Below are 23,362 nucleotides of genomic sequence, written 5' to 3' on the forward strand. Positions count from 1 at the left end.
GCAGAGGCAGACCAAGAAGAGGGGGCAGCCACAGCCCCTGAACACCCAGGCCCAAAGGCTACAGGTATGATTAGGCTGCAGGACAGAACCTGGAGTCCACGCAGGGGTACACTGAGACCGTGTGAGGTTCACGAGCTCCACCCCATTCACCAGACTCGATGTGCTGATGGGAGGAGTGAAAAGCCAACCCCTCAGCAAGCCACCACCCACCGGGCAAGCTGGCTCCACGTCTGCAGCGCTGCCTCACTCGCACAATCCTCCCCGTCTGCAGCGCTGCCTCACTCGCACAATCCTCCCCGTCTGCAGCGCTGCCTCACTCGCACAATCCTTCCCGTCTGCAGCGCTGCCTCACTCGCACAATCCTTCCCGTCTGCAGCGCTGCCTCACTCGCACAATCCTCCAACATCAGCCCTGCCAGAGGCTGGGGGTTTCATCCCTGCTTACCAGGAAGTCACTCGCCCTTTGACCACCCTGTGCTAGAGGTCAGTGGGGGTCCCCTGACGCTCGTCCTCACTACATGGGGGTCTCTCGCAACCCGGACCTTTCCTGTAGGTCTGAGGTACCTTCTGATTTGGTTGTAAGAGGAACTGCAAATTTACACAGAAGTCCAACTTTGTCACTTTTATATGAAAAAGAGAAAGGTTCCATGCTCTTAGCTAGTTCCACAGCAAGACCTCTGGATGCTGACTGCATCCTGGCACTGCCTGCGTCTCACCTCCAGCCACCCAGATGTAACTGGGATTCTGGGATCTCGAAGAACTCCCCTAGATTCTGACATGTGCCCAGAGCTGAGCACCATGGCTCCAGGCAGCGCCCTGGCCACCTCCTGCTCACCCGGTCCTCCTGCTCGGCCTGTAGCTCCTTCACACGCTCCAGCAGTCCAGCCTTGGCCCGGTCCAGATTTGCAGCAAGGCCCGTGATGGCGATGATGTCAGACTGCAGCTCAGGTGCTGGGACATGTATGTTCACCTACGTGAAGAGGGGCTGACTTGATGTTTGGGACCCCAGAGAACAGGAGGAGTCCATTGGCCCTGGGACCCAGGAGTGAGAGGGAAGCCCACCCGCCATGAAGGAAGCCAGTGCTCAATCCGAGCAGGAGGAGGCAGAGTCAACAAGAAGCTGAGGACGGACACTGGCGCTCAGGAGAGGATGCGACAGGCCGCTCCTGTGACACGGCCTCCCGGGAAAGGGGTCTACCTCAAACTCGTCCATCATCTTGCGGATCCCACTTCCTTTCTGCCCGATAACGTAACGGTGAAGGTCAAAGGGCACCTCTACTTCGATGGTGACGGGGACCAGTGCCTGCATGGAGGATGGTCACGGTTAGGCCATGGGAGCTGGGAGATGAGTGACCTTGTAAGCTCAGCAACGGGGCTCCATGAAACACAAAGCAAACAGCCCTCTGACAACAGCAATGTACCCCACCTGACATGCCTCCAGGGCCTTGAACCCAATAGAAAAGAATGGGAAAAGATTTGCATTAGGATAACGCTGACAGACAAAACTTCCAGACCCTTCACTGAAGCCTGCCCTCCTGAATTACAGCAGCCCCTTCAGGCCCACGTAGGAAGAGAGGCCCTGACTGCTGGCACATCCTTGGCATCAGGATGACTTTGACCGACACCCAAGAGGTGTCACGAGGGACCCTCGGACCGCTGCTTACCTTCCCTGCCCTGTCTCCCCCACCGCCCTTCGCCTCCAGAACCTGCTCTTTCTTGCCACAGCATTTACCATCACTTGCCACAGGATATATCTGTGTTGACTGCTTGTCTCTCCCCTGCAATGTGAGAACTATTTTTGTGCTGTGGCAGCGCAGCACTGAGAGCAGCATCCAATGTGCAGGTGGCACTCAACACTGACTGCACACACGTGAGCTAGGCCTGAGGATCCCCACTCACATGGGGGGAAGACACTGCAACTGGAGGTCACATTCAAACCCCTGCAACTGAGACCCTTCCACAGCCCCCACACCCACCACGGGCCTGAGAGGCCGGATCCCCAGCTGTCCCAGAAAGCGGCTGCAGAACCCGGAGGCCTGGTGAAGGGAAGTGGCCTCCCCAAACTCTGTGTCCAGCTGAGGAGCACAGCCAGACAGCCCGTGCGCACATGGTAGGAGCAAGATGGGTAGCTCCACTGCCACTGCCACTGGGCAACCGCCCATCCCATCCAGGCCACGCCTCTCCCCAGGTGCCTGCTGACTGGGCCTTGGCGGGGGTGCAGGAGGGCACACACACACATACCTCCAGGGCTTCCTTGGCAGCCTCACACTTTTCTTTCCGGCCGGAGATGATAATGATGTCACACCTCCTTGGAGAGCCAGGGTCAGAATCTTTGGCCTCTCTCCCCTCCCCAGCTTCGTCCCCATTCTCCTGGACAACTGGCTCTGCACTGTGAACTAGAGAGAAAGGGGAAAGGGGGCAGCTCACAGCTGCTGGAGGAGACCCCATGCCTTATTCAGATGCACACGTCTGTGAGGCACCTGCTGGGTGCTGGGTGGTAAAAGGGAGGGGAGACCACTCCTGTCCTTCAAGAGGTCTTGGTCTGGGCAGGGAGAGCAGATAGGCTGTCCCCACAGCAGCCTCAAAGGGGGCCCCCAGACCTGGGGGGACACCGAAGGCTTTGCAGGGGGGCCGTGAGCTCTGTGTCTCCCTTATCCACCTTGAAAATGAAGCTAACAGCAACTACTGCAGAGGCTTCAGTGAGATCAGATGAGTTAATTCATGGGAGGAACACAGGGCAGGCCCACCGCACATGTAGGGCTTGACTGTGAGGCAGGGCTCATCAGGGAAGGTGGCTAGCATGCAGCCCCACCCGGGAGAGGCAGTGGGAAGCGGGTGAGAGGTCTAGGGGAGACAGAAAGGACAAGGCCAAGGTAAACCTGCGCCAGCTCCTTATGCCAGGAAGCGAGAGCCCCAGGAGTGAAGGGTGTGTGAACAGGACACAGAAGGCAGCTGGAGGGGCTCCCACAGACGACGCTGGGACACCAATGTGTACCAAAATAGACACCACAACAATAATTATCACTAAGACAGAACCCAGGAAGTGTGTGATGTAAATAAACGAGCAGGAGGCCAGACAGACGCCCGCCTAAAATCAAGGGTGATCCCGGGGTGGGGGGAAGTAGGCATTTCTGAAGAAGAAAAAATGGCAAATTTGAATACTGATAACATGTTAGATACTACTGTTATATAATGTTAGATCTGATTCCGATAAATGTGCTAGAACCATGCAAGAGAATGTCCTTGTTGTAAGAAAATATCCACCATGAATAAAGGGACATGTCTAAAAATTACATTCAGAAAAAAAAGTGTGTAAAAGGGGAGAAGTTGAGAAAAGAAACTGGTGCCACAGGATGTGTCTACACTATTCTGTGAAACTTGATCAGGACGTGTCTACGCTGTTCTGTGAAACCTTATCAGGACGTGTCTACGCTGTTCTGTGACATGATAAGGACGTGTCTACGCTGTTCTGTGACACTCAGGACGTGTCTACGCTGTTCTGTGACACATCAGGACGTGTCTACTATTCTGTGAAATTCTATCAAAATTAAAGTTTTAAATAACCACTGAAGTGTCAAACCTAGATGGAGTGCAGTATGAGTTTATTAGTTTCCTACTCAAAACAGCCTGTATTCTCAGGAAAACAAAGGGGCTTGAATGGCTGTGTGTGACATGCTTCCTGGATGCCCAGAGAGATGACGCTATGTGAACTCAGCAGGCTGCAGGGCCACCTGCCGCCCAAACAGCTCAGCCAAGCCTGACACACAGAGTGGAGAGCAGACCTTTTGTTTCACGAATGCAGAGCAAGTGAGAGAGCGGCAACCCACCCACATCCCACAGGTCGCCTCCCCACCACCAGGTGCATGAGCAGAGCTGGGGGCAAGCAGGGTACCGAGAGCTGAATGCCCTCCTAGAGGAACTGCCAGCCACTTGGATGGTGCCCTCCGGCCAGCGAGAGGCAGCAGCTGCCTGCCTCACAGGGGACACCCCACAGTGAAGGGAGGTGTGGAGGAGGAAGCTCTCCAACCAGGCTCATGCGATCCCAACGATATCATGAGAATCACTGGGACTGAACTCGGGGCACCCGAGGATGAGGCTGCACGCTCCTCATTGCCTTGGGACTCGCTACCTTGTGTGTTTCTAGCACATGTGAAGGTCACCTGGTCACTCTGTCAGTAACTGACATAGTCCATCTTTTAAAGGCCAGGGAGTGACCCTAAACCTCGGGAAGCCCCCGGCTTACACAGATGGTTTTCCAGCAGAGACAGGAAAGAGCCTCACCAGTATGTGCGACAGCTCCGCCTCTCACGTGGGAGGCACCGCTATTAACAAGCAGAACAGGGCTAATGGGGGACCCACCTGGGTTCTCCTCTCTGTCTGGGAATTTAATTTGAACACTGAAATCCCGAGTAATCTGCTGGATTCTGGAACCTTTGGGGCCCATGACAGATCGATGGAATTTCTGGGGTATAGCACATTCTAATGTCACCTGAGCTTCCTGGAGGGAGGTACACAAAGAAAAAAGAAAACAACAAAGATTAAATTCCTTAGGACCAGTTTTACAGAACTCTTCACACCACCTTCCTCCCTGTCCTCTACAGCCACTTGGCACAGATGCTCCCCTTCTCCTGAGTCCAGGGCTCCAGGCGCAGGGAGGAGGGAAGATAGCAGGACAGGTCTAAGGGGGTGGGCCTCCTCTGAAATGTGTCCCAGAAGGCCAGCTGCCGTCCCTGGGGGGTGGCCAATTCAGCCAAGGGAGTGGGACCTCCTGGGGTAGCCTCTGACTCCATGAGGATGCAACGGACTTGATTATCAGAGAAAGGGCATCCAAGGCCCTGGCAGGTGAGTGACCTGGAGGGGACACTCTCTGAAGACTGCTTTAGAAAAAGACCACGTCTTCTCGTGACTTCCTGTGGATTCACGTGGATGCCCTCAAATCGATTTTCTTTCCTTCACAGAGGGGAGGAGTGAGCTGGCCCCTTACACAGACTGCATTTCCATTTTTTCTGACCCCTTACAGACTGCATTTTCTTTCTTTCTCTTGCTTTCTCCCCCCCCCCACTTCTTCTTCTTCTCTCTCTCTCTTTTTTTTTTAAAGTGCTTCTCACAGGCAGAATTCTCACCAACTATCAGGAAGGAGGCCAGACAGGCTGAGGAAAGAAGAGCAAGCACCTGAAAGCCCCTTCTGAAGCCTTCCGGGGCCGTACGAGGGAGTCACCTGCCTGCAGGGTGGAGGGAACACCCATACATGGCTTTGGTGAGTGGCCACTGGGGGCTGAGAACCCGTCCCCGAGCACCCAAGTGCCTACCAGGTCCTCAATGATCTCCTGAATGCGTTTCTTGGCTGCCTCCACACAGTCCTTGGCGCCCTTGAGGGTGACTTTGTCGCTCTGTGTGCCAGAGCGTGGGAAGCTGACCATCACCCCGCCATACTCTTCAGCAATCTCCCGCAAGACCTGGCCTCTCCGGATGACAAAGTGGCGGTGGTGCTTGGGGTCCACCAGCATGGAGTCTTCCACCACATTATCCTGCAGTGTTAAGAAGAGATGGAAGATAAGCCACCCCACCACGGCCCCAGCAGAGTTGGCCGCCGAGGCCCGCTCCCCACCACGGCCCCGGCAGAGTCGGCTGCCACGGCCCGCTCCCTACCAGGTTTTGGATCAAGGCCTCCAGCTCCTTCTGTGCCTCTCGAACGGCGTCCTCCTTTCCAATGATGGTGATTAGGTCCTGGTCCTTGTCCTCAGCCGCGGGGAAGATGACGCGTGCTCCCGTGCTGTCACGCACCTTGCGAATTTTGCCGCCCCCCTTGCCGATGAGGAATTTGTGGTATTCTGGCTTGGCACGGATGTCAACAGTGAAACTCTTGGTTTGCTGCAGAAACCAATCCCGCTCTGTTAGCCTGACACCACATGCCTGGACCACAGTGAGGAAGACAAGAGGGCCTGAAGGACAGCAAGGTCAGGCTCCCCTTACATTGTCACCAGTGTCCTGATGTTGCACCAATACCTCCAAAATGGGGCCAGCACACCTCACTGAATAAACAGATGAATACCCAGACAGACCGCACACATACTTCTCTTCCACAACAATCAGATGCTGGTGGTAATGAACACACAGGCTTAGAACCCTGGTCCTGCCACTGACAAGCACTGACCGAACTTCTCCAAGCCATTTTTGATCTGCACAGGGGGAGAAGGGAGCAGCGCGCTGCACGATGTGTTGGTAGAGTGCACGTCCTGGGGAGCATGGGGTGTGCCCAGCAGAGCAGGAAGCAAGCTGCCCAAGAGGCTTGCCCCATGCTCCCACTTTTCTACCTGCTTCCAGACCAAGCGCGCACAAATCTGGGCCAGGCTTCCTGTCCTCCCACGAGTGCTACAGATCAGCCCCCACAAAACCAGCTACTCCCCAAGCTCAAGCTCAGAGGGACACAAGCCAACCAAGGCTATAGGTAGAGACCAGCCCTCAGAGGCCTCATGTAGCACAACACCCTTGTGTGGCAACAAGAAATGAGGGTCCTCGAAAGGCCCTGGACACTGTACTTGTGGACACCAGTGCCTTTGGCAGACTCATGCAGGGGAACACAGAGAAGTGTGCTGCTTGCTCTACGTGACTCAGATCCACAAGGATAGCTCTTGCCTTTCTCTGGACCCAAGAACTGGCCCGCAAGCAAGAATACCAAAGAAAAATGTGCTAGCATAAAAATACTAAATAACAACTTTGCTATCTTTTAAGGGCAGGTTTCACCAAATACCACCTAGAGACTCTGCTACTTTTCAAAGACACCCACGAATAGTGCATTAGTCAAAAATCAGGCAATGAATTAGGCAAATCCAATCCAGCAATATGGTAAAAGACAAACCACCAAACCAAGTAGGGATTACCCAGAAATGCAAGGCTGGTTAAACATAAAGACAAAAAAATCAACCTATACAATCTTAACAACAACAACAACAACAACAAAAAAAGACAAGAAATATGAGGCTCCAGATTAGAGAGAAACACAACTCCACAGACCACGTGATTGTTACATATAAAATAAGAATTCACAAAAAAGTGACTGGCACTAACATGCATGAGCTTCATTTAGCAGTCTCATGAAAGTCCACATACAAAAATCACAAGTACTTCCACGTGCTAACAACTGGAAATGGAAAAAAAGTGGCATTTACAATAGCGCTAAAAGAATGACAGCAGTTAGATCTGCTAAGTTGAACATAAAAATGTGCAGGTTCTGTATGCTAAAAATTATAAAGCACCAATAAAGAATCACAGACCTAAAAAAAAATGGAGAAATGACTGAGTCAAGACTGCTGAGCTGTCAGTCCTCACCAGCCTCATCTTTTGATTTAACACAACCCCAATCAAAGCATGAAAATGCTTTTTTTCCTACAAACTGACAGGCTAATTCACCAAGGGATGTAGAGCAGCCAGTTGAGAGGGCTTACACTGTTGATTTCTAGACTTCCCTAAGTCTGGTGTCACCAGAAGAGCCCGGAAACATATCCACAGATGGGTTTTGACACAGGGACAACAGCAATTCAATGGGCAATCTTTAGAGGTGATGAAAATGAATTTTGATTATTGTGGTCACATGTCTGCATGTTAAGTAAAACTCAGCTATACCTGAAGAATGGTCAATTTTACTGTAAATCATACTTAAAAGACAAACGCACCCCAAAGCCAATAAGCCAAAGAGCACCGTTTACATATTGTATACATGAGCATCCGGACCTGGAAAGGCCCTCCAGTGACAGCAAAACCAAGAGGCATAACAAGTATATTACAGAGCTGTTTTCTGACCTGCCACAAAGGAAGGGCATTTAAGGCTTTCCACAGTGAGAAGAGAAGACAGAACACTGTAGTGAGGACCAGGCTTCCTGCCAAGAGTCACGCTCCCTCCCCATGCTCACCTTCTCCTCCGCCAGATGCAGGAGCTGCTTCTTGGCCTTCTCCACATCCGAGGAAGGGCCCCTGATAACAACGGTGTCGCTTCCTGAACCTTCCACGGGAAAGTGAATGTGGACCCCGCCGCACTCCTCCATGATGGAGCGGATCAGACGGCCCTTGGTGCCGATGAGGGAGTTGTGCAGCTTGGCAGGGATGGAGACCTCTACCTCGGCTATGTTGGCCTGAAACCAAACACACAACAGGAGGAGGAAGTCACTTTCTGTGGCAAAAAGGGCAGAGGAAAAGATAAACTATCATCTTTGGTGGTGATGAACACACAGGCTTAGAACCCTGGTGCTGCCACTTACAAAGCACTGACCAAACTTCTCCAAGCCATTTTTCATCTGCACAGGGAGAGAAGGGAGCAACGCGCTGGATAATGTGTTGGCAGAGTGCACGTCCTGGGGAGAGTGGGGTGCGCCCAGCAGAGCAGACGCACTGGGAGGTGTTTAACTCAACAGGACCCAGCGTCCTCGTGGACGTGTGTTGGGTTGGAGGGCAGGAGCGTGGTAATTTCAGACCACACATAATGCTCTTCTTCAGTCAACTCTCCGGCTCTGCCAGAGGTGGGTCCATATGCCTATGGATGAACTTTTCCTATTAAAACCAAAGGTTCTGCTTTCAGCCAAGATGCAATACCAGGGACTGGACTGAACTTACTGCCTAATGGTGATTTCCACAACCCTGGAGACAGGAAACAAGGTGAGCCCTACAACTGCCCCAAGTTGCTGCTACAGTACAGCAAGGTGAGGAAACGGAACCATCCAAGATAGCAAGAACAGGAGGTCAGAGCCCAAAGAGACTGGCATCGAGAACCTCCGAGATCTGGAGACCAGCCACTCACACACTGACACACGTGAGGAAATCACCTTGGGCCCGGGAAAGAATCCCCAGAAGGATCACAGGAAACAGTGCCTGCAGCTCAGCTGGGCCTGGTCCAGAGCCGTCCTCAGCAGGTTCAGCTTTCTGGGACGTGGAGTATAGTACCCAGAAGGACCTTACCTCAACAGTGAAAATATTTGGGCCTGAACTAAATACTGCTCTGATCCTCCCTAATAAAGCTTAAAAGCAAGTCCTAAAAGGAGCAGAATGTTTCAGAGTAACTTCACAAAGCCAAACAAATATGCAGAGGAATACAAAAACACCCTCATTAAGAAACACTAGAGGCCGGGCGCGGTGGCTCACGCCTGTAATCCCAGCACTTTGGGAGGCCGAGGCGGGCGGATCACGAGGTCAGGAGATCGAGACCATCCTGGCTAACACGGTGAAACCCCGTCTCTACTAAAAAATACAAAAAACTAGCCGGGCGAGGTGGCGGGCGCCTATAGTCCCAGCTACTCGGGAGGCTGAGGCAGGAGAATGGCGTGAACCCGGGAGGCGGAGCTTGCAGTGAGCTGAGATTGCGCCACTGCACTCCAGCCTGGGCGACAGAGCGAGACTCCGTCTCAAAAAAAAAAAAAAAAAAAGAAACACTAGAAATGCAAAGAATAGGGGGAAAACCCACAACGAGGAAAAGAACATAGAAAACCACCCAGAAATGACAGTGTTAGAATCAGCGTTAACAGGTGTAGTTTCTGGGTAAGATGATGGGAAATGCCAAGGACAGTAAAACAGGTATTTAACTGTATTGTCTATGGCCAAAAGCAGAAAGACTGAACATGAACATGTTAAGAAATGAAAATACAGAAGATATTAATTCAGACTGAACTTCTAGAGAAGAAAATATCTAAAATGAAAATTATATTAGACGAAATTAGGCAGATTAGAACACTGCGAAGAGTTAATGAATTTAAAGAAACTCATGGAGAAAACCGATATGGCCCCTCCCCCCGCTCAAATAAACAGAGCACACGCAGACGACATCTAAGACCCCGGTCACTAGACTCCCTGACGGGGAGACAGCAAGGGGCTAACAGAAAAAAATACTCTCAGTGACCAAATATTTTCCACATTTGATGAAATACTGAACACACATACTCAAGAAGCTTAATAAACACCAAGCTAAGAAACATGAAGAAAACTACACAAAGACACATCCTAACTTGCTCAGAGACGGTGGTAAAATCCTAAAACCAGCCAGAGGGAGGAGGTTTGTCATGGACGGAGGAACAAGGCCGGGGAGCCGCCAGCTTTCTCATCAGGAACAACAGGAGACAGCACTGAAGCCAAGTCTTGACAGGAAAAACCTGCCAACCTAGAAACCTTTATGCAGCAGAAACATTTTTTCAAAAGTGAAGAAAAAAAATACTTTTAGACATACAAAAAGTGAAGGAATTCATTATCAGATACACACTACAAGAGATGTTAAGTGGTATCTTTCAGACAGAAGGAAAATGAAGACAAGGATCACACCAAGAAATGAATGGCAACTGTGTGGATAATACATACATTTTTTCACATTACTTAAACCTCTTTAAAAAATAATGTTTTTTTTTAAAGGTTAATAATGTAAATGGTAGACTGAAAGCCAACCATATAAAATCATCACATCGTGGTGACTAAGCACATGGGGATGGTGGCAGTTATTGTTAATGGGTGTAGTTTCTGGGTAAGATGATGGGAAATGCTCTGAAAACGGACAGGGTGATGGTTGCACAACCTTGTGAATGTACTCAGTTGAATTAACCATTCAAAAAGGATTAAAGTGATAAATTCTGCTATGTATATTTTACAACTGAGAAAAAAATTGTAGTAAAAAAATTACAGTAAAAGCAATTTAACCACGTGTTAAAGATACGTAATAAATATAAGTATGTGATATATAACATACATATAATCACAAATGTAATTAAATGCAAACATCATAACTTTTTTTTTTTTTGAGACAAGGTTTGGTTCTATGGTCCAGGCTGGAGTGCAGCAGTGCAATCTCAGCTCACTGCAACCTCCACCTCCCAGGCTCAAGCCATCCTCTCACCTCAACCTCCTGAGTAGCTGGGACTACAGGCATGCAGCACCATTACTGGCTAATTCTTTTTGTAGTTTTAGTAGTGACAGGGTTTTGCCCAGGTTGGTCTTGAACTTGTGATCTCAAGTGATCTGCCCACCTGAGCCTCCCAAAGTGCTGGGATTACAGGAGTGAGCCACCATGCCCGGCCACAAACATCATAATCTAAAAAGCAGAGATAGATTTAATGTAAAAAGCAAGCTGCCAAAAAGAAACCCACTTTAGTATCATATAAAGTAGGCTGGGTGCAGGGGCTCACACCTGTAATCCCAGCAGTTTGGAAGGCCAAGGCGAGAGGATCACTTGAGCTTAGGAGTTTGAGACTAGCCTGGACAACATAACAAGACCTCATCTCTACTAACTACAAAAAAAAAAATTTAGGCCAGTGCGGTAGCATGCGCCTGTGGTCCCAGCTACTTGGAAGGCTAAGGTGGGAGGACTGGTTGAGTCTGGGAAGCCAAGGCTGTAGTGAGACATGACTGCACCACCGCACTCCAGCCTGGACGACAGCAAGACCTCATCTCCAACAAAATTTTAAATATGGGGGGGGGGGGGAAAGATAACACAGACTTTGGAGCCAAGCACACTACCAGGGAAAAGGCATCATTTTATAATGGCACAGATTACATATATTATGAAGGAGAGGTGACATCAGTATTGACAGCAAAAGGCTAATGCAGGACTATTCTAAAAAAACTTCATGTTAATAAATTTGACAACTTGGAGAAAATAGAAAACCCCTTGAAAGACACTAATTACCAAGTACACACAAAGAAACAGATGATCTATCCATACAGTGTAATATTACCCTGAAATAAAAAAGGACAAAGCAATGATATAGGTGACAACACACAAATGTCAAAACATCCTGCAAAGTGAAAGCAGACGGGCCCAATAGAGTAGATGTTATGGTTCCACTCACACACAAGTGTAGACAATCCAAAAGCATCTCCTGTGGCTGAAAGCAGACTGGGGGTTGCCTGGGGATAGAGAGGTGCGGGTGAGGGGACTGTGGTTTTAAGGTGCAGCCAAGTGGGATGGAGGGAGACTGTAAAACCAAATGGCATGGGACATTTTTGGGGTGATGGTGGGGATGATTTCATGGATGTATACAGATGTCAAAACTATTAAATTGTACACTATAAATATGTACAATTTACTGCATATCATTTTTTTTTTTAAAGGAAAGAAAATACCATAAATACCTTCAGATAAGATTTTCAGGTAACAAAAAGAAAATATCTAATAACACGAGTGGCCATGTCAAACGTTACTGCTGCAGGTCCAGGTAAGTAAGCGCCACGAGAGACAAAGGCAGAAAACTGCTGGCCAACTCAGCAGCAGCTTGGATTGAAAGCTGCAGTCTTCCACGTCTGCCATCTGAGTCCGTGCTGGCCCAATGACCCTGGCGTGACTCAACCCCAGGCTCAATCTTAGAGGCTGTTAGATTTTACTGGGGATCTCCATTAGAAAACATCTCCCATTACCAGGTCTTTCTGAATAGACAGAATCCTGCTCCGGGCAGCTTCGCAGTTGGCTCGCTTGCCTGTGATGATAATGGTCTCTGAATTGCTATTCTCTGCTGGAAGGTCGATCTTGGTGTTGCTTTCTTCACGAATCTACAGGAGAGAGATCACCATGAGAAGCTGACTAGAGCTCTCCCAGAGTTGAGACACAGTTGAGCACAGGGCTAGAAGTAAGCAAGAGTCCCTCCTAGTCTAAAACCAAAAGGGCGCAGGGCTACAAGGGACAGAGCAAGCAGCAGCAAGATGCAGGGGACAAGCTATCACCTTTTTAATGTTTGCGCCTCCTTTCCCAATGATGTTCTTGTGAAACTGTTTGAAGATCGGAACGGAAATTGAATAGCTATTTTCCACCTTAAAGACAAAAAGCACAGCCCGATTCACCGCCTGTGCTAGAGAGTGAAATACAGTATCCCTTCTATCCCTAAGGGTAGCATGAACACAACAGGGCACTGGCATTTGCAAACAAACCTTCAGGGGTTTGTCATGAGAGTAAGTAAAAGATCACTTGCCCAACAACTAACTTACCTTGCAAATTACAGTCAATCGACGCAAGTCCACTTTTTGGCTAAGAGAGAGTTCATGCCCCATGCCAGGATCAGAGCTGGCTGAGGAAGAGGCTCAGAACACACATGGAGACAGCACAGACCCCTACGCTCTGGGCAATTCTGCACTTGGCAGTGATGTGACAGCAGCTCACAGTGCTGGAGTCCCTCACCCTCGCCTCTCCCAGGGCAGCCATCAGGTAAGGTGAAGCCCACGGAAATACATGGCCACCTATGGCCTTCTCATCCACTACTCACTACGCTTTCTAAACTTGTTCCCACTTCAGTTTTTGAGAAAGATAATAAATCAGTGTATGACTCATTTCACCTGTTATACCTCTCATCTTACTGGATGGGACAGTTTCTCTAGGTATCTGAAGACTCCTCAAGGAAACAAGGTAACTGGGCATGAGAAAAGCAAATCTCCCCACCTGAATTGCAGTCTTAACAATGGCTGCCAATCTAAACATCCAGGTATTAAGTGAGAAGCCGTCACCACTTTGTCCCAAGTCCCTGAATGGAAGCCCAGCCCAGTTCCTATGTGCTTTCTCCAGAGCAGGGGTCCTGTGGGGGTCAGGACTTCTGACAGGACACATGCCCCACCCACCACAGGTGCCGTCGTACAAGAAAGGATGTAAAACACCCCTACCAGATCTGCCACCATCTTCTGCATGTATTTTGTGCACTTTTCCACCTCATTCTTGGGTCCTCTGAGCTGGACAATGTCACTTTTTTGTGCTGGGTCTGGAAAGTTGATGATGACCTAGAACAAATCACAGGGAGACTAAGTTCAAGTATGAGGAAGGACATATATCCCAAATATCAAATATTCCTGAAATGTGACTTGGACCACTCCTATAGAGTTACAGAATGTCTCTGGGAAACTTTACCTCTGGGAATTTGTCACGAATTTCACGGATCCGTTCACCCTTCTGCCCAATGATTGTGCGATGAAATCTTTGCTCAATGATTAGATCCTTGGTACGCTCATTTTCCTAAAAATACAATTAAAGTAGATGTCATTTATCACAAGCATGGTGAGCAACTCCCCGCTGACACAAGGGGACACCAGGGAGCCCTGGGCGCAGTCCTTCACGGAGCAGGTGAGGTGGTCTCCAGATGGCACCTCGTAGCACCCCTGGGAGCAACCAGCCGTTAAGAGTGCACAGCGCATGGTGAGTGCTCTCGCCAAGCATCGCCACACTCCGCAACACTGGCTGCGCGCCACTTTCCTCAACAAAGTCCAATTACACAACTCACTGTAGGACCCTTCAACCGAAAGTGCCATCATGACAGCGGCAATCACCAAAGCAGTTCAGCGAGCACTTCTGTTTTAACAGGTGCTACAGGGGAGGCCCAGCTCTTCCACTCGGAGGCCTGGCATTCTACACAGCAGTGAGTGACCCCTTCTGAAGAGAGGGTGGCTCGGACCACTTTCCCTGCGTGGCTAAGAATGTTCAGCACAGGGCACTGAACCCATATGGCTCTCAACTTCCTCAACAGGCCCCATTAAAATGTCAGAAGAATAAGCAGGGCTGGAATCCAGGGAAGAATACCATCAGCCTACCAAACGTTTCCGAGAATTCTGAGAGATTCTGGATCAGACGGCTATTGGCTGACCGAGAAATAAGGGCTCAGCAGTCAGGAAGGGCATAAAGCAGCCAGGACAACGGACCCGGGCTGGAGGCCAGGCTAAGAGGAGAACCTGGGATATGGGGGAATGAGCACCGGGAAGGCCACAAGCAGTGGGAGGCTGCATCACACCCTGGATTGCAGCTCAGCGCTATAAAAGAGGTCTGCCAATTTGAGACTCCTCATGGGGGTACTGGGGGGAGGCGAACAAAGCAGCCCCTAAGCGAGTGACAGGAACCCTGGTGCACGTTCCTCACACAGTCAGGCCAAAGGGCTGCTGCAGGCACTCACGCAGTCTTTGACCTCTCTGGATACTCAAAGACACCCAGAGACTTTCAAGTGTGGGCATCTGACTCACAGAAGCAAGGGTGCTCACAGCTGGCATAAGCATGTACGAAACGTTGGGGAGCCCAGAGCAGTGCAGTGCTTCTGCCAGGTGGTAGAGAGCAACAGCCCCCACTTCAGGTTTGCAGTGATCCTCGAGTTTGGCCTTACATGAGAACCACCTGGGATGCCTTTGAGAATCCAGAAATGTCTGTCACAATCTCTGGAGATGGTACCCAGGCATCTGGGAACCCAGGGTGTGGCCAAGGCCAAGACGCTGCCACACAGTCTCTGTGCCCTTCTAGCACAGCACACAGCCATGGAGGACAAGACGTGCAGGTGACCTGGGGAGGATAAAGGAAATGTGGCCCCAGGGAGTCAAATCCGGTTCCAGTGCAATGTGGGATTTGTTGACTTCCATTCTCCAAGGCCGCACACCACAACACGCTGCTCCTTAGAGGGAGCCAACAGACGCAAGGCCAGCGCCTTCCTAGAGGCCCCGGACATGGCACTTACCATGCGAGATGCAAGCTCCAGCAGCTCTCGCTTGGCCTGCTGCACACCCTGTGGGTCCCCCTCAATGCGGATCAAATTGCTCTTCTCACTGTCAGGAGGGATACGCACGGACACCTTGTACTGGTCTTTGATTCTGTTTACTTAGGAACACAAAAGGAAACACATTTAGGACACAGACCAACAACATTCTGCCAGTGACTAACAACTAGGCAGGACGGGGCTAAAGTGCCACATAACCTTATCAGTGATTCCCATTCACCAAAAATGATGCTTAGCTTCCCAAACAAGAATCTCTCTTGTCTAGAATGGGGGCCAGTTATGATCTTGACCTGGATCACAAGGGTTCTGGAGGACAGGCTCTCAGCCTCGACCACAAGTTGGCAATGCCCCGAGACCTTCAAGTAACTGATGGTTGGGGCCACTCAGTCTGGGATTTAGCTCATCTGGGGTATGGCTGGGGCTTCAGAATACTTAAAAGATTCCAGGTGTTTCTAATGTGCAGTAAGTCTGGGAACTACTATTCTCAAGTTAAAAAAATCACACACATTAACTCCACACAAAAGCACTCACTGATGCCTAAGAGCCTTGCGGGGACCATGCTGCTGCCCAGAGACCCCATCTACTGTTGGCTCAGATTCGAACTGAGCACTTCACTATGTCTGCAAGACAAGTGCTGTTGCAAACCCTCCTGCTGTCAACCTCTCTGGATAGAACCCAGTACCCCCAAGTTAGAGTTCCAGGTCCCCCAAACTCTGGAGAAGCCGCATCATCAGGAAACAAGGCAGGAATCTTGCCCACTGTGCAGTAAAGGCACAGCTTGCTGGCAGGACCACCAGGAGGACTTTTTGTGCATCCATCCCGAACACATGCACATGCAGAGGCAGCAACGAGGCGATGCGCTGATGGAGGGTGACATGGACATACAGCTGTTCCAGGTGGAGCAACACAAGACAAGAGAAGCAGAGGACATGGGAGATGGGCAGCAGGTTTTTTTAGATTACGAAGGAAAACGAGAGTTAGGAACTGCATGAGAAGAAATCAGAACAGACATGACTCGCTATATTCCGCAATTTCTCGGGGGCAGAAACTAGAAATTAATGTTAGAATTACACTACTGTACTTCCATATATATGTGTTTTGAGACAAGGTCTTGCTTTGTCACCCAGGTTAAAATGCAGTGGCATGGTATGATCACGGCTCACTGTAGCCTTGACTTCCTGGGCTCAAGTGATATTCCTGCCTCAGCCTCCTGAGTAGCTGGGACCACAGGCCTGGCTAAATTTTTCTTTTTTGTAGAGATGGGGGTCCCACTATGTTGCCCAGGCTCATCTCTAACTCCTGGGCTCAGGTGATCCTCCTGCCTTGGTCTCCCAAAATGCTGGGATTACAGCCAAGAGCCACTGTGTCAGGCCTAAATAAACACTACGGTTAACCAAAACCAAAACAAAACATAAAAGCAAGTTTATGGTGTGTGCATGGTTCAAGCAGTGCGCAAAAATGTCACTTTGTGCCTGTAGACTCTCGTCCCTGTCACGTAAAATGACCACAAAACGTTAATACTGACATCAGAGAGCTCACCATTGCACAGGCCACAGCGCAGCTGACAAGCCTATGTTTACTCATAACAAAAACGGATACACGGACATCAGTCATGAGATGCAGGTTAGTGTCCCACTCCCTGGGAAAGGCTCCTTCATCCACTGAACTATCCAGGAATGGAGGACGTGTTTGCCTTCTCACCTTCCACCCCGCGCCTGGCCCGACTCACACTTTTAATACTAGCATCTCGGGAGGCTGAGGAGGGCAGATCACCTGAGCCCAGGAATTTGAGACCAGCCTGGCCAACACGGTGAAACCTCATCTCTTCTAAAAATACAAAAATTGCCAGGTGCGGTGGTTCACGCCTGTAATCCCAGCACTTTGGGAGGCCCTGGTGGGCAGATCACGAGGTCAGGAGATCGAGACCATCCTGGCTAACACCGTGAAACCCCGCCTCTACAAAAAATACAAAAAAAAATTAGCCAGGCATGGTGGCGGGCACCTGCAGTCCCAGCTACTCGGGAGGCTGAGGCAGGAGAATGGTGTGAATCCGGCAGGCGGAGCTTGCAGTGAACCGAGATGGCACCACTGCACTCCAGCCCGGGCAACAGAGCAAGACTCCGTCTCCAAACAAACAAATAAACAAACAAAATTAGCTGCAAGTGGTGGTATGCGCCTGTAGTCCCAGCTACACAGGAGGCTGAGGCAGAATTGCTTGAGCCCGGTAGGCAGAGGTTGTAGTGAGTTGAGATCACGCCACTGCACTCCGGCCTGGGTGACAGAGCGAGACCCTGTCTCAAAAAGAAAAAAAGTATCCCTCCCCATGTTGTTTTTACTTGGGCTCAAATCTAGACCTTTTTGACGCTTCAGTGAGTTCCAGATCAGCAGTTTCCATGTTCAGAAGGCATGAGTACTACAAACACTGATGTGAGGCTAACGTAGCAGGTCTGACTGAAATACAGAGGATGCTGCCCTTGGGCGTGCCTTCAACATGGCCCCTGTGGGTTACTTGCAGAGGGCTTAGATGGAGTTCCAAAAGTGACAATTCACCCACTGGCCAAACAGCTCTAATCCAACCACTGCACCAAGCGGCAAAGGAAAAGTGGCCTCTTCCCACAGGCAGGAGAATGTAAAGTCTGAAACTCCCATTACAGGTAGCACTGGGCCTGGACTGTCTGCACAAACGTCCTAGTTCTCACACCTGACACCCCAACAAGGGTCTCAGGGCACACTGGCCCCACTGCAACAGACAGCCTCACTCACTGTTGGCGCCGCTCTTCCCAATGAGGTGCCTGTGGAACTTGTGGTCGATGTTGATCTCCACGTAGTCCATCCGGTTAATCTGCAGGAGGCACAGAGGTCCATGGATGCGCCCAGTTACTTGATCAATGAGCTGAACCAACACCCGGCAGTCTCCACGGTTGCCTTTTCTGACCACTCAGCTGTCAGGAATTGTTGGAGACTGCCCCTGTGTCTCCCCTGAAAGATGCCTTCTTCAAAATAAAGTTTCCTCTACCCACAATTATTCCAGGACTTCAGCCAGCTTCTAGTTGTTTCAGAACTTAGTACTCACCTAGCTAGGATGCCCTGGGTGCCTGTGCCCAGCCATGTGGGATGTCACCGAGAGATGACCACCCATGCCCAACTCAGAGCCTCCCTTGTCACCAGCACACCCAACATTCCAAAGGGCACCTTACCAAATCTTTGACCATGCCTTCTATCTGTTCCTGGGCCACATTGACATCCTCTGTAGGGCCCTCCAAGGTGATCTTGTCTTCGCCCTCTGTGAACTCGATGTGAACCTACCACACCAAAACCACACAAAAAGAGATGGCTAAAACAGAATGGCCCAGCTGCAGCCCCTCAGCTCCCAGTGTGCAATTGCTGGTCCTCAGGGAGCCCACGGGTGCTCTCTTGGGAGTGGCTTCTGATCCCAAATTGCCTCATGTATATGTTAGGGAGGGAGGGACATATACACAGACATCAAGCAAAGTTGAAAGGCAGGGTTAGGGAGCCATAATCAGGAAACTCAACACTGTGGCCGAATAATCTTGCCTTTCACTGAGAACACGGTTTGCTCCACAGAAGCCACTAACATAAAGCATGCGAGATGCTCATGCATCATCTGAACTTTTACAAGGCCTGGTCCTCTTCAGTCGCATGAAGAATGAGACAGGGCACGGATGGAATTTTAAAACTAGTACAGCTGCACCAAGGTGACAAAGTGACTTGCTCGACGTAGACGAGGCTGCCAGCTTTCCTGGTTTATTACCCTCCAGGTAAGGAGTTAAGGGAGGGAGACTGGTCCTTATATGAAGCTATAAGAAGGAAAAGGGGCTGGGCACAGTGACTCACACCCATAACCTCAACTTTTTGAGAGGCTGAGGCAGGAGGACTACTTGAGCCCAAGAGTTCGAGATCAGCCTGGGCAACACAGCAAGACCCTGCCTCCACAAAAACTAGCCTGGGATGGTGGTGCGCGCCTGTAGTGCCAGCTACTTGTGAAGCTGAGATGAGTGGATCACTTGAGCCATGAGTTCAAGGCTGCAGTGAGCTATGATCGCGCCACTGCACCCCAGCTTGGGTGACAGAGTGAGGCTTTGTCACTAAAAAGAAGGAATAAAATAAAAAAAATTTTATTTTTAAAAAGGACTGTAACATTAACTGGAAACAAATTTTAAACAAAACAGGAATTAAATATGATGGTTGGATTCTCTGGTATTTCTTTTTTGTTCATGTTTTCTGGATGCTACAATCTCCTTTGGTAAACTGAGAAAGCTTTAAATTCACTCTTAATACAATTTGTATACAAGTTCTGCTCTTCAAACGACTATGAAGTTATTTCACCAAAATTACTAAATGACATGTTTCCTAAGATACTTATGAAACCTAGTAACACACAATCCTCTCTGGTTAAAGACTAGAAGGATGGTACAGACATCTACAGACATTTATTCTGCTGTTCTTCAGCTAACATGGAAGTTGACCATGTCAAACAGGCCAGTTAATTCAGAAAAATACACCAGTTTTTCAAGGGCATCCACAGTACAAAGGTCAACAAAGCAATGTCAGAAACAGAAAACAAGACAAATTCAATACAACAGGTGAAAAACGCGTCCTTACCTTTGGCATCTGCTGAGTGATTTTGGCCAGGTTCTGCCCTTTCTTGCCAATGATGAAACGGTGAAGCCAGGAAGGGGCGGCAACAGAGGAGACGGTGAAGCTATTGGCCTAAGAAAACGGGAAAACAGCCATGGGTTTGCAGAGCTCAAGGTCACGTCACAGTGAAAGCCAGGCTGCTCACCTGGGGCTCAGAGACGCGCACTCCCCAAACCTGGGCACCTGCACTGTGTCCAGGCCCCAGGATTTACAAATCGAGAGCTCATCCATGAAGGCCCCGCGGACTCCACTCAAAGGAGACACATTTCATGCTCAGAGGCAGTTACCTTGGCATAGACTTCAGTCAACGCCTGACCTAACTTTTCAGGTTCGCCTCGAAGTATTACAGTCTCAGAGATGCTGTCTGAGGGCGGGATCTCAACGGAAACTCCAGTTCTCTCAAGGATCTCCTGCAATGAATTGCCCTTGGGCCCGATGACATACTTGTGCTGGGATTTCTTCACTTCCACTGCAATGGTTGTAGTCTTCTTTTTCTAAATAAGAGCACCATAAGGGGCAGTCAAAGGGAAAGGTGTGGGAAGCGGGCAGGTGGGCACGGCCACTGCTGCAGAAAGCAAGCCAAAGTGGCCCAGACTACAGATGCTGATCCCAAGAAGTGAACAACAGTGATCAGGACTAGCCAATCCCCACCAACTTCACTGCTCAAGACTGGATTTTCCCTAGAATAGTCACCTGCCGGCTGATAACTTCGTCCTTGAACACTGCAAAACACCCAATCCTTTCCCTCAATTAAGGAACCCGTTTCAGATCTCAAAGTTCACTAAGCGGAGCTAACAGCTTAATCTAAGACGTGAACAAGTCTGGGTTGTGCGTCTGACCTGGGGCAGCCCAGCTGGCAGCATGTCAGCACAGCCAGAGGCCCAGGACGGCAAGGACAACCGGCCTGCAGATGCTCAACAGCAAGGGACGGGCGGGCACCGATCTCACACGGGCCACTCTAGTGTAGAGACAATAAGCATCTTCATCAAGGACAAAAAGATAAGGGGCTGAGCCAGGCCTTAACTGAATCTCCAGACCCAAATCCTAGTTTCTATTCCTGCCCATGGGGATTTGCCTCCTCTAAATCACGTACCTTCTCCTCATAAATCTTCTTGATGCGAGCCACGGCCTGAGCCAACTGCTCCTTCTCACCAGTGAAGACAATCTCTGTCCGGTTCACGCTGGGTGGGGGGATGTTGATGCGTGTCCCTGTCTCTTGCATGATCTCGCCGACCAGTCTATTATACGGCCCAGCGATGAAGGGGTGGAATGCCTTTTCTACTTCTAGCCTCTCCACAGCACGTTTGTCCTGGAAAGGAAGGGATGACCTGATGAGAACAGGCCTCTGAAAACAAACTGGGGACAGACAGGGCTTCTCAGGGTTGGAGTCAAGCCCTCCACCCCCACCACCTTATGCCTTTACGTCCACACTGGACACGGCAACCCATGAGGGAGTAAGGTCTGCACAAGGAGGCAGGCAGGGGCACGAGGCACTCACGCAGGCCTCACCTGCTCGGCAGAGATGAGTAAGACTTCGTGGCGAGCTTTCTCGATGCCCTCTTTGGTGCCAGTGATCTTGATCTGATTGCTGGGGTCATCTGGACGTGGGATCTGGATTTTGGTTGCAGTTTTTAGCTCCAAGTCTTGCAGTTTCTCTCCATTTTTGCCAATAACAAAGCGATGGTGTTCTTTGGGAATGGCAACAGTTGCTGAGGCCTACAGCAAGAAGAGAATCAAGGAAAACAAGAGTATTTGTAGGATCTGAAGGAGCGTATTTTTCTAAGACATTCTGGCAGAAACATCATCTTTGCTTATTCTTGCCCACCAGCCCCAACCCATCCATTAGAACAGCGTGAGCTTACACATCACATGCTTGGGGAAGATTGCCCTGACTCCCAGCCTAGCGTAAGTTCAAGTGTATCCGCACTACTAAACATCCACTGGAATATACACCCACAAAGGGAGGCAACAGTTCACATCCACAGAAGCTGGACAGGAAGAAGCATGACTGCATATCCAGAAACCCTGAAAAAACTGCTGGGTTAAATTCTATGAATAGCAGGGAGAAAAGACTGAAATCCAGAAGTTAACAACATTAACTTCCACAAACAACAACTACTTGGAAGATGTAATGACAGAAATGCGTTTCTTTTTTTTTTGAGACGGAGTCTTGCTCTGTCGCCAGGCTGGAGTGCAATGGCGTGATCTTAGCTCACTGTAACCTCCACCTCCCAGATTCAAGGGATTCTCCTGCCTCAGCCTCCCGAGTAGCCGGGACTATAGGCGTGTGCCACCATGCCCGGCTAATTTTTATATTTTTAGTAGAGACAAGGTTTCACCATGTTGGCCAGGATGGTCTCGAACTCCTGACCTCGTGATCCACCCACTTCGGCCTCCCAAAGTGCTGGGATTGCAGGTGTGAGCCACTGCGCCTGGCCAAAAGATGTGTTTCTAATAGAAAAAAGGACAAAAGAAAAAAAGGACAGGAAGAAAGCTAGACATAAAGCGCAACACAAGGCGAAGTATGTGCATTAGAAACTAGAAAACACTCCTTAAAAGAGGTAAAAGAAGGTTTAAGTAGATGGCAGTTATCCCAATTAACTTTAAAATATTAATACAATTTCAAACAGCTGATTATAAAGGTTGTAACACAGAACAAACAAAAATAAACCAGAAAACCCTGAAAAAGAATAGTGCAGGGTGGAGGTGTTAACAGTGGTCCTAGACATTAAACATGAAACCATTATCATTAACATAGGAAATATCAGTATATGGAAAGACAGACCTGCTGGTCTGAACTGAAAACCCAGAAACAGACCTAAGTTAATATAAACACCTAGCACATGATAAAAGCAGCCACTCAAGCCCAATGGAGCAAAATGTCTTTTCAAGATGGTGATGGCATGCCTGTAATCCCAGCACTCTGGGAGGCTGAGGTGAGAGGATTGTTTGAGCCTAGGAGTCCAAGATCAGCCTGGACGACATGGTGAGACCTCACTTCTACAAAAATTTTAAAAATCAGCTGGCCAAGGCCAGGCACAGTGGCTCATGCCTGTAATCCCAGCACTTTGGGAGGCTGAGGAGGGCGGATCATGAGGTCAGGAGATCGAGACCATCCTGGCTAACACAGTGAAACCCCATCTCTACTAAAAATACAAAAAATTAGTTGGGCGAGGTGGCAGGTGCCTGTAGTCCCAGCTACTTGGGAGGCTGAGGCAGGACAATGGCGTG

At 49.6% G+C, this 23,362-nt stretch overlaps 2 protein-coding genes across 6 annotated transcripts in view; one reads left to right on the top strand and one right to left on the bottom strand.

The window, feature by feature from the left end:
* Positions 1-5,310, top strand: part of LOC105473766 (anoctamin 7) — a 56,262-nt gene extending 50,952 nt beyond the window's left edge. For both annotated transcript variants that reach the window (XM_071073774.1, XM_071073776.1), the window contains one exon: positions 5,098-5,310. In XM_071073774.1, the coding sequence (XP_070929875.1) occupies positions 5,098-5,188 (91 nt within the window). In that variant the 3' untranslated portion in view covers positions 5,189-5,310. The remainder of the gene's footprint in view (positions 1-5,097) is intronic.
* HDLB (high density lipoprotein binding protein) overlaps positions 1-23,362 on the bottom strand; it is an 88,114-nt gene that overhangs the window by 5,498 nt on the left and 59,254 nt on the right. For all 4 annotated transcript variants that reach the window (XM_011727756.2, XM_011727758.2, XM_011727757.2 and 1 more), the window contains exons 6-23: positions 21,641-21,847; positions 21,225-21,440; positions 20,419-20,625; positions 20,096-20,203; positions 18,670-18,774; positions 18,236-18,314; positions 15,434-15,573; positions 13,852-13,956; positions 13,611-13,724; positions 12,684-12,770; positions 12,381-12,512; positions 7,910-8,128; positions 5,649-5,870; positions 5,309-5,527; positions 4,359-4,497; positions 2,241-2,395; positions 1,198-1,302; positions 835-969 (exon numbers count right to left, since the gene is read on the bottom strand). In XM_011727756.2, coding sequence (XP_011726058.1) covers positions 835-969; positions 1,198-1,302; positions 2,241-2,395; positions 4,359-4,497; positions 5,309-5,527; positions 5,649-5,870; positions 7,910-8,128; positions 12,381-12,512; positions 12,684-12,770; positions 13,611-13,724; positions 13,852-13,956; positions 15,434-15,573; positions 18,236-18,314; positions 18,670-18,774; positions 20,096-20,203; positions 20,419-20,625; positions 21,225-21,440; positions 21,641-21,847 — 2,694 coding nt within the window. The remainder of the gene's footprint in view (positions 1-834; positions 970-1,197; positions 1,303-2,240; positions 2,396-4,358; positions 4,498-5,308; positions 5,528-5,648; positions 5,871-7,909; positions 8,129-12,380; positions 12,513-12,683; positions 12,771-13,610; positions 13,725-13,851; positions 13,957-15,433; positions 15,574-18,235; positions 18,315-18,669; positions 18,775-20,095; positions 20,204-20,418; positions 20,626-21,224; positions 21,441-21,640; positions 21,848-23,362) is intronic.

Source organism: Macaca nemestrina, chromosome 11, assembly GCF_043159975.1.
Source record: "Macaca nemestrina isolate mMacNem1 chromosome 11, mMacNem.hap1, whole genome shotgun sequence".
NCBI lineage: Eukaryota > Metazoa > Chordata > Mammalia > Primates > Cercopithecidae > Macaca > Macaca nemestrina.